The sequence below is a fragment of the Henckelia pumila genome, unplaced genomic scaffold, assembly GCF_033568475.1.
Source record: "Henckelia pumila isolate YLH828 unplaced genomic scaffold, ASM3356847v2 CTG_466, whole genome shotgun sequence".
NCBI classification, from domain to species: Eukaryota; Viridiplantae; Streptophyta; class Magnoliopsida; order Lamiales; family Gesneriaceae; genus Henckelia; species Henckelia pumila.
This window is the reverse complement of record NW_027331833.1, coordinates 5,562,294-5,572,612: the sequence shown is the minus strand read 5'-3', so window position 1 is coordinate 5,572,612 and position 10,319 is coordinate 5,562,294. Positions and strand designations below refer to the sequence as shown.

Genomic DNA, 10,319 nt, shown 5'->3' with positions numbered 1-10,319 from the left:
AGTCGGTTTTACCATGTGTAGACAATCAAATTGATCGAAATCAATACCTCCTCTGTCGACTTGGAATCGATTAACATGCAAGCAAACAGTTGATCAGGCTATTCAAAAGACAAATATAAATCTAACAATCAATAAAATAAAATCAATTTTGAAAAATCCCAAATAAACATCCAAGTTTTCTACATAAATTTGTCCGGCCCAATCACGCCATCTTGGTTGAAAAAAATCTAATCAATAATTGAAAACAATAATTAAACAAAAATTAAGAAAGAAGAACAGAAGAAAAAAAAAATCTTATCTCCCAAGCCTTGTAGCCGCCTCTCTCTGTGTTGTCTGCGTTCTGAAACTTCGGAATCCCAAAAAATATGATATATCATCTATTTATAGTGTCCGAATCCTATACCAATTAATTTCCTTCACAAAATAGGATTCTCGAATAAATCTGACGCTAGAACACACGATCGAGCGAGTGGAATTCTTGCTCGAGCGCGCCATAAAAAGCAGAATTCTGGAATTGCAACTCGTGCTCGGGCGATTTCAAATCTCGCTCGAGCGCCTAACATTTTCTACTGCGCGCGATGATTTTAAAAAATTCATATCTCGAGTTGTAACCGTCGGATTGAGCTGAAATTTGGACAGCAAATTTAAAACATCTTGAATTCTATTCTGAACAGTGGAGATTGGATTTGAATTTCTGTAGAATTAAAAATGATTTTTTTGACCAAGGCTTCTCCGTAATTCGTTCTTCAACAATCTATTTTCCTACAAAATTAAGCCGGAGAGTGAAATATACACGCATAAACTAAAACACATAAACACACACATAAAATAATATGAATGCACACAAAATAGACATAAAAATAACACGAAATAATGCACACAAAATGCACTTATCAACAGCCCTCTGTGCCCGTCATCCATATGACTCATGATGTCCAACAGTCCACAAACTAGGGCCGAGCGACCCTACTAAACATGGATATCTTTAAGGATATTATGCTCAACGTGATACATAGACATGTAACATATGAACAGTAATACATGCATATCATGCAAGATAAAATGCAACACATAAGAATTTATACTCAGCTGGATACCTTAGCCAGTACTTACGTACCTCTAGAGATCAAGTCTAGGTGAACAGCCTAGCATTTAAGCCTATAATCAAATGTATACCACATCACTTGTACCATTATAAAGACTTAACTAAGACAATAGATACTCCCAAAATTATCAAGGATCTCGGAGTATTACCTGTATCCGTCGTTAGCCCACTGATGAGCCATTCCTAGGCAGAACTTCGCTACGCCCCTGGTAACACATTTTTGTTGCTCGACCCTCGAGATGACACCTAAAAAACCCCAAATATAGACTGAGAACAAGAGAGGAAATGCTGGGAATTGGAAATTTGAAATGAGGGTCCCGACCCATATTTATAGACAGAATTTCGGAACTCCCGATCCCTAGTTTGGACTGGAGGGAAACCTGGGATCTCATCAAGAAAAATATCTGGGTACTCACGAACAACCGGTAACTCCTCGAGATCTCTACTCCCTGTGGACATGTCAATTGCATGGATAAAGTAGCCTTCCCCGCCCGCCTCCAAAGCTCGACAAGCTCTCAGAGCTGATACCAAAGGCATAGGGGTCGCGCTCTCTCAAAGTCCACAGTAGCTTGATACGAATTAAAAAAAATCAATAATAAAGATAAAGTCGAAATCCTCTATCACTAAAATCATCAAATTTGATGACAACTCGAAACCCTCGAATTCTAGAGAGAAACCCATCACTAGATGCTTAGCCAAAGCTGAATTGCCGATAAAGGTAGATACAAAAAATACTACGTCTAGAGACACATACGGAAATATACGACTCTTAACAAACCATGAAGAAATAAAAGAATGTGATGCACCTGTATCAATGAGAATGAATGCACGAATATCACATAAAAGAAATGTATTTGCAATGACCCTCTTGTTCTCCTCCTGAGCCTGATCTTAACTCAGTGAAAATACCTGCCTCGGAACACGAGGTCTCACATTAATGCTTCCCATCAATTATCCATGTGGCTCTGTGGTACTGAAGCCTGAGAACCAGAACCACATGCTCATCCTCCAACTAACTGCGGACAATCTCTCTTTATGAGGCCAACCTCACCACAACAGAAGCAAGCTCCTGCTGCCTTACGACAATTGTTGGGTGGATGTCGACCTCTACAATGCTCGAACTGCCACTTCTTCTTTCCAAAATGGAAGACACCACTAGAACCAGAGGAAGAAGAAGATCCAGCAAGCTTCTTGAAAGAATGGGTCTTCGGTCCCAAAGTGCTAGTTGGACGAGAAGGCTGAATAGACCTTTTAACTTCGCTCTGGGCCTCATGCTTCTCAAAACCGCCTCCTGTTTGTGAGTTAGTCAATGTTGAATTTTTTCATGTGTACGACGACGACCAATGCTGTGTTTCATCTCCTAGCAAACTTTTTCTTTCTTCTTTTGTACATTTTCTGTTGGATGCCCAAGAATTTCCTTCTCACTTGATTATTGTAACAACTAACAAGGGACATTAATCTTTCTTTTTAATAAAAGCTGCAACTAGTTTTCGGTCCAAAATCCATGATTTCGGGGGCAAAAATTGTGGATAGACCAAGATGCCATTAAGTATACATTCAACAAATTAATACACGAACATTTCCTAATGCATGCTTCACTAGATAATATATATCAAAGGAGGCCTGAGGGTCGTATTTTGTTTAATTAAATTAAACTAAACTTCCTATTTTACCTCCTATCACCTATAATTTTATTGGCAAAAACTCCTGTGAGACGGTTTCAAAGGTCATTTTTATGAGACAGATCTTTTATATGGGTTATCCATTAAAAGTATTACAATTTATGCTAAAAGTATTATTTATTATTATAAATATGGGTAGGATTGATCCGTCTCACAGGAGTGCTACTCAATTTTATTTTACCTCAATGCAGAAAATAGGAGTGAAATAGGGTCGAGACCCGTCCCGTGACCCTCTTGCCTCTTACCCAATTCTCGTCCCGAAAAAAATCAAGAAATTTTTTTTCTCGGGATCCCGAACATTTGGAATCTGGTCGGGTAGATAGAGTAAATCCCGAAATTTTTTTCATTTTCAAGATCTCGTTCAAAAAACAAAAAAAATAAGATTATTTTATAAAAAATATTATTTATAAATTTATATTTCTTATTAAAAAATACATATTCAATTAAAACATATAATATTAAAATATTTCGAATAATACTTCAATATTTTGTCAAGAGAAGAACAACATATTGTGCATTGGGTAATTATTATTATTATTAATAAAATATTTGAATACAACTTACGAGATAAATTTGTTAAATAGATTAAAAAATTGCATATTTTATTCTACATATTTATTCTAATTAGATAATTATAAATATGAATTAATTAAATTATTAATTTATTTTTAAAAAAATACAAAAAATTTCATCTCGTGATTCTACTGTTCGATAGTTTCAACAATTATGTGAATTAAGTCCACATTTAATTGTTATATGGGTAGAAACACAATAATATTTAGTTCAATCTATTAATAAAATTATTTTAAAAATATATTATAATATTATTTCGTGACGGGTCGGGAATCCCGTCGGGATAAGTTTTTATTTCCGATCCCCCTCTCGATATTAATTAAGACGAGGAAAATCCAAAAAATTCGGATCAAAAAAATATCGGGTTTGGGTTTTTTCGAGACGGAAAAGGGATGGGATTCGAGAAGGGTCGGGATTTCGAAATTTTTTTTTACCCCTAACAGAAAACAAATTAGATATTTTTATTTTGTTAAAATTTAATTTATTCATACCGCTCAAATTTTAAATAAATAATATATTTTTAAAAAATATTCAAATAAATAGTAATTATAATAATTAGTTTTTTTAATTAAATATTTTGTTTGAAAAGAAGTTATTAATCTAAAGAAAATTTTAAATAAATTGGCAATATTTGATATAAAAAGCAATATTTTTTTATAAAATAGATGAAATAAGAAACATATATCATAAAATTTATATCTTAGACCGTTTCATTTGAGATGCCATGTAAAATATATTTTCTTCAATATTTTGTAGACAAACGTTTTCTTTGTGGCAGTCTGGCAATCCACCTGAATCCAGAATGCAGCAATCAGCACCATAAATAATATAATAATAAAAATAGTAATTAAAAATATAATATTTCTCTGCCACCCAGAATCTCCATCTGTCCTCTACGGTTTACTCCCTCCAGTTCCCTTCGGTTAAAACGAAAAGCGTTCGTGGAAATATTACGTTAAACCCTAGATTTTGTAATACTTCCACACGCGTGCAGTTCAATTTATACGATTTCTTCTTATTGTTCCAGAACAAATCAAATGGGAGATGGAGGCGGAGGAGATCGAATCCGCGCTCGCAAAACTGTGTGATTTGCATGATAAGCTCAGCGATGCGATTCACTCGATTTCGCGAGCTCATTTCCTCAGCTCCGTCAGAAATCCTCGAAACAAGAAATCTCCCGATGATCCTGACCGGGAAACGGGTGCCGGATTCGTGTTCTCGAAGGATTTCCGGGTTGTTGATGGTGAATCCGCGGTTCAAGAGGCCAAGAGTTTGTACGCTATTCGTACCGCCCTCGAGAATCTCGAAGACCAGCTAGAGTTCTTCCATGTTAGTGTCCTGAGATTAATTTCAATTATTTGTTCGTACTCGTTCATTCAATCTGATTTTCGTGTTTGTGTTATTGGAATTTTCTGCTTTCGCCTCTCTGTTGCGTGCTATGGTGTGTCTGTTTTTGCCTTCCCCTTCCATTGGAGCTTGTACAGTAGCTTACTGGCGATAAAATGTATCTTTTCTGAGTGTGTATTGGAATTTTGCTTTATGGGAATGCTGAAGCTTGGTTAATCTAATCTAGTTATTTGAAAATTTCGGCTGTGGTTTCCTATGGGTTGTGAGCAAAATAGGAGAAGATGTATAGTGAGGCTGTTGATTGGATAATTTAATAAATATGCCAGGCAAGTTGACCTTCAAAACACGATTAGGAGAAAACTAATTCAAAAAAATTGAATCCAATTGTGTGCCCCAAGATTCGTGTGCTTGGACTCCCTACGACATGGCAAAAGATATTTTTGCTTGATGTTTATGGCATGTATAGACGTATAGTAGTTGCTTAATGAAATAGTTTTTTTCCGAATATGGTGGGTGATATCGATTGGAGTGTACATGGTGGGAAATAATCTGTGGCTTTTGTAAGTTTTGTCTGGTGAACGTGGACAATGATGTGTACTGTTCAACATAGTAAATACGATGGGTAATTATGAACTATTGTGATCCTGTTGTTGAAATGCCGTGCTTTTTTTCAAGATCAAAGGTTTGTTTGTAAAGTAGCCGTGAAAGTGTCTCGGTTATCTATACGGGTAATATATAGTCGTTTTGTGCTTGAAACAATATGCATGAAACACTATTTTAGGAGCTGTTTCTTTTCAAATGTTTTGCATTGCCAGTAAAGAAACATATACAATCGGTTTATTTTTTGTAATTATGATTAGGGAATTGAATAAATTATGTTCTGTGGATTAATCCTTCCTATTGTCCTCTTTCTTGGACCAATTGTCTTCATCAATTTTTATTTTTTATTTGGATTTCATGCTTAAAGCAGGAAACTGATGGTAGTGTGTAGCTTTATATCTGCTCCGAAGTTGTCATATCTTGTTAGACTGGGTCGTATCCGGATATAATTTTGCAGACATGTACCAAGAATTTACTTTTATTCATTTATGTGGTTTTGCTGAAAAAAATTGCTAATGCTTTACTTCATTGTTGTGATATACAGACAGTACAAACACAACAGCGTGCTGAGAGAGATTCTGCTCTTGCTCGCTTAGAGCAAAGCCGCATTTTCCTTGCAGTGGCATTGTCTGATTATCAAGGTAAGAAGTGCAAAGTAATCGAAGAAGCAAAAGCTTTGGTGGGTGATGTCCAAAATGCCAGTCACTTAGTTTCGCCCGGTCATCTCTTTGGTTCAGCACCATATCCCTCTGGTGAGAACTTCTCACTGCAGAAAGGGGAGAGGCCAAATCCCCTCATAAACTTCTTTTTCTCTACATTATCTTTCGTTTCCAAGTCTCTGAAATTAGATCATACGGTTGGGATTCTGGGGAATGCCGCCTTGCTAGCTATCAGCATGCTTGCGTTTGTGCAAATGAGTCGAGATCATTCCACTTTTGACACAGAAACGACACAGGTTTTTCACACACTGGATCAAACTTCCAGTGCTCGTTTAACCAAGTTGGACGTTTTTATGGCTAGAGGTTAAGTTGGAGAGATTTAAATTTGCGGGCATCCTTTTAGTTGTGCTTGAGCTGCCATTCATCTTCTTGAATAATGGAAGACCTGCTGCGGTTGATCTACTGTGAATGCCATTCTTTTTTTCTTTTCTTTTCTTTTTTTCTCAATACGTTTTTTGCGTTTATATTTTTCACTGCGTTGCTATTGTGTTATTCCTTGTCGATTTGCATTAGTTGGAGAAAAATTTTAAGTTTGAATTTCAAATAATATGAATATTGGTTATATTTGAAATATGTATTATTATTATTACTATTATTAACATTGAACGACCTCAAATATGCTTGAGTTCTTAGAAGCACGTTCGACTTGTCAGCGTGTCTAATTTCTATATGAATACTCTATAAAATAAAACATTGGAAAATGATAATATATATATATATATATTGCAAATTGCTCAAAAATCCCCAATGCAAACATGTTTTGCTCTGAACTCCTTAGCCATTTTTTTGTACCACATTTTTTGTTAATTTGTACCACATTTTGTATGGTTTTGTACCACATCTTGTATTGTTTTGTACAACATTTTTTTACTAGGAACCCCAAAGCAAAACATGTTTGCATTTGAGGATTTTTGAACAAATTACCCATATATATATATATATAAATAAATCGTTTCCAACTTGAGCGTTACGGTCTCATCTTGTCGCTAGAGTTGCTCGAGTAGGGCACAAATTTCCCACACGGTTGGGTGTGTACCATTCCAGATGCATGAACTAAGATACATTTCAGTCCACACTAGCGTAATTCTTATTTTACCAAGTTGCTTGTTCGTGTTTTCTAGTAGCACATCTTTATTATTATTATTATTATAGAAGAGAGTCTCGTAAAAACTAATTTTGGTATTTTAAGTGAACATCATAAAATGTCTTTAATTTTACTAATTGAAATTTTAAGATAACCAATACAAAAAAGGTAAAAAAATAATATTTCATTTTCACTATCCAACTTTCTCAATTTATATCCCACGTTTATCTCCACTATTCTTATAATCTCCACTATTTTAATATTTGGTTGTGTTCCTCATCCAAAAATAGTTTATTTATATGATCAAAAAATCATAAAATATCTCATGTTCTTTTATCTTTTTTCACTCAATTTTTTCCTTTATTTATTGTATTTTATGTAGTTTTCACACACAGCGTGTGTGCTTTTTTGCTAGTATAGATTATAGACCCCACCGAATTAGAATTTCACTATACCTCCAGCTTAGATTTCGACTATACCATACGAAAAGATGAAAACCAACGTTGGTACTTGGAATACAACGATTTTCAGTAGTATGATCATATGATAATATCACATTGGCACGAATTTTTCTACAGGAGGCAATACCCATTCGTTGGGTTAAACCAAGAATATGAAGTTGAACTTTGTAGTAACCCAGATTCCATTTTAAGATAATAATATGTTAAACATGATAAAGGGTTGGTGATTAACCAATTTCGGGGTTTAATCGGACTTCAGAATCAAGAATTGGATTTTCATTTTTCTGAGCCAGTTCGGATGGTCCGAAGAGAACTTCGGATGGCCCGAACTCAGCAACTCGGGGGCTCCGAAGATGGCTTCTTGACTTCGGAGTTAAGGAAAGTTCGGACGATCCGAACTAAGGATCGGACGACCCGAACTCCCTCATGCCATGCAAGCAGGATTACTCAGCCATGGATTTTGACAAGTGTCGGACGAAGAGAAGTTCGGACGATCCGAACCTGAGTTCGGAGGCTCCGAACCCGACGTGGCTTGCATGCATGCATTGAGCTGGAACGGACGATCCGAACCCCAGTTCGGAGGGCTCGAACTCGACCAGAAATTTTCCTATAAATAGGACTCATTCGATTTCAATTTGAATTACAAATTTTCGAGTTTCCTTCTCCAGTTATATAGTGTGAGTTATACACTTGAGGGTCCTATCGGTTATAATCGAGGTTCTGGAATAACCAAGGTGTAGTTATAGTCATCCGGGACCAGCGACTCCAAAGGGCTATCTACGGACGAAGGTATGGTCCGGAAATATATTTAAGTTTTGGGAGTACGTATTAGCTTAGTTAAGGCTTATAAAATTTGTGTAGTGATACGGTGAACTTTTGAATATAGGCTTGGAACCTAGGATCTACTATACTTGAACTAGCCAAGAGTTACGTACACATTGACTGAGATTGCCAGCGAGTATACATGTTTATATGTTGCATATATTTGGCATTATTATATGGCATGATATATGATTTACCGCTTTCTATATTCATATGTCATGTGCATATACACGTTGAGCCTATACCTTGATATACCTGATTATAGAGCTGCTCAGCTCTATACTCGATAGTCTGTCACTGAGAGTACCGCGACGGCGGGGACATGTATGTCTGACTACTCTGATGTACTTGACGAGTGTGGTTGCACCCAGAGGTTGATCCGTGCGGTGGCAGCACTCATGTGGCGCCGGTACTGAGCATGACTTTTCAGATGACCTTTTACCAATCATCATGTTGCATGCATTATATACATATGTTTACTCATGTTTATGTACTGGGCGTTAGCGCTCACATCCTAGTTATTATCTTGGACACCCTATTCCACGGGGTAGGTCGCAGGATGGACGGAGCTGGTAGTTCAAGGCAAGACTAGGGAGCAAGAGCCTTGAGGAGTTAATTATATAGCAGGATTCGATATAGCTGTATAATGTTTAATTTTAAGTTTTTCGATATGGTTGTATCACTACAGTATTAAGTCTGGATATATTTTACTAAGCTGATATGTAATTTATGGATTATGTTTTCCGCACGTTTTACTCTGTTAAGTATTTTGCTTTATTAAGTTTAATGCATGCTATTAGTTGCTAGTTAGTAGGTGATTCCATGCAGATTCACTACATTTTTGGTATCAGAGCATGCATAGATTTTGGGAATTAGTACTTGGGATTTAGTTTAGTCTTGAGTAATTGTTGCGCATTTGGGATTTTAATGTGCAATTATTTTCAGGATATGGCTGACGAGAGTCACGGTAGTGTTGGCCAGGGAGGTGGTCATCATCGTCATCATCGCCATCGTGATGATCAATATCGTCCTCATGAGGGTAGACGTCGTTATTCTAACAATAAGTTCATGCAAGTAGGACCGAAACCCTTGGTGGGAGGCGAGAATCCTGAACAGGCAAGAGGTTGGATGTCTAAACTCGAGAGTGCGTTTCGAGCTTTCGATTGCACTGAGGAGCAGAAAATGAAAGTTCTAGAATTCGTTCTAGAGGATCGAGCACGCTTATGGTGGGATGCCAAAGCTACTCAAGCACGTACGGAGAAAGGACAGGTGACTTGGGGGGATTTCTGTCTGCAGTTTCAGAAACTGTATTTTTCTCCAGCAGTTCGACAGGCACGATCTATGGAGTTGCTGAATCTGAGGCAAGGATCAATGACTATTGATCAATATCAGCAACGATTTCTTGATCTGCTACCTTTTAGTCCTCATATCAATGACAGTGATGAGTACAAGTATGATATCTTTTTGCAAGGCCTGAATCAAGATATCTACTCAAAAGTTGTCGTATGTTATAATCCGACATCTTATGAGACTTTGGTGAACCGTTGCCGTCAAGTGGAGAACAGCAATATGCGGGCACTGTTGATGATGCCAGAACAGCCTAGTGGATCTCTTGGGCCTAGGGCTCAATCTGTTGTGCAATCTGGACCTATGTCTTCTTCTACTTCTACTACTTCGTCTGGTTCTCGTGGCTCACGAGGTACATTCCGCTTTGGGAAGAAGAAGAAGAAGGAGGAGTTTTGCAGTTACTGTGGTGGGAAGCATCCTGCAGCTTCATGTAGGAAAGCTACTGGTGCTTATTATATTTGTGGTGAGCAGGGACATCTGCGGAGAGATTGTCCTCAGCGTATGGGTTTTGCTAGTGGATCGGGATCACAGGTTGGATCTCAGGCTTCTACTTTTCTACGTCAGCATCCAGCACCACAG

At 37.1% G+C, this 10,319-nt stretch overlaps 1 protein-coding gene across 1 annotated transcript; it reads left to right on the top strand.

Annotated features, from left to right (window-relative positions):
* Window positions 1-4,259: 4,259 nt before the first annotated feature.
* LOC140872594 (plastid division protein PDV1-like) lies at window positions 4,260-6,617 on the top strand. The gene is made up of 2 exons (XM_073275486.1): window positions 4,260-4,689; window positions 5,852-6,617. Exons 1-2 carry the CDS (start codon window positions 4,405-4,407, stop codon window positions 6,332-6,334), a joined length of 768 nt encoding a protein of 255 aa, XP_073131587.1. The 5' UTR covers window positions 4,260-4,404; the 3' UTR covers window positions 6,335-6,617.
* The last annotated feature ends 3,702 nt before the right edge of the window (window positions 6,618-10,319 follow it).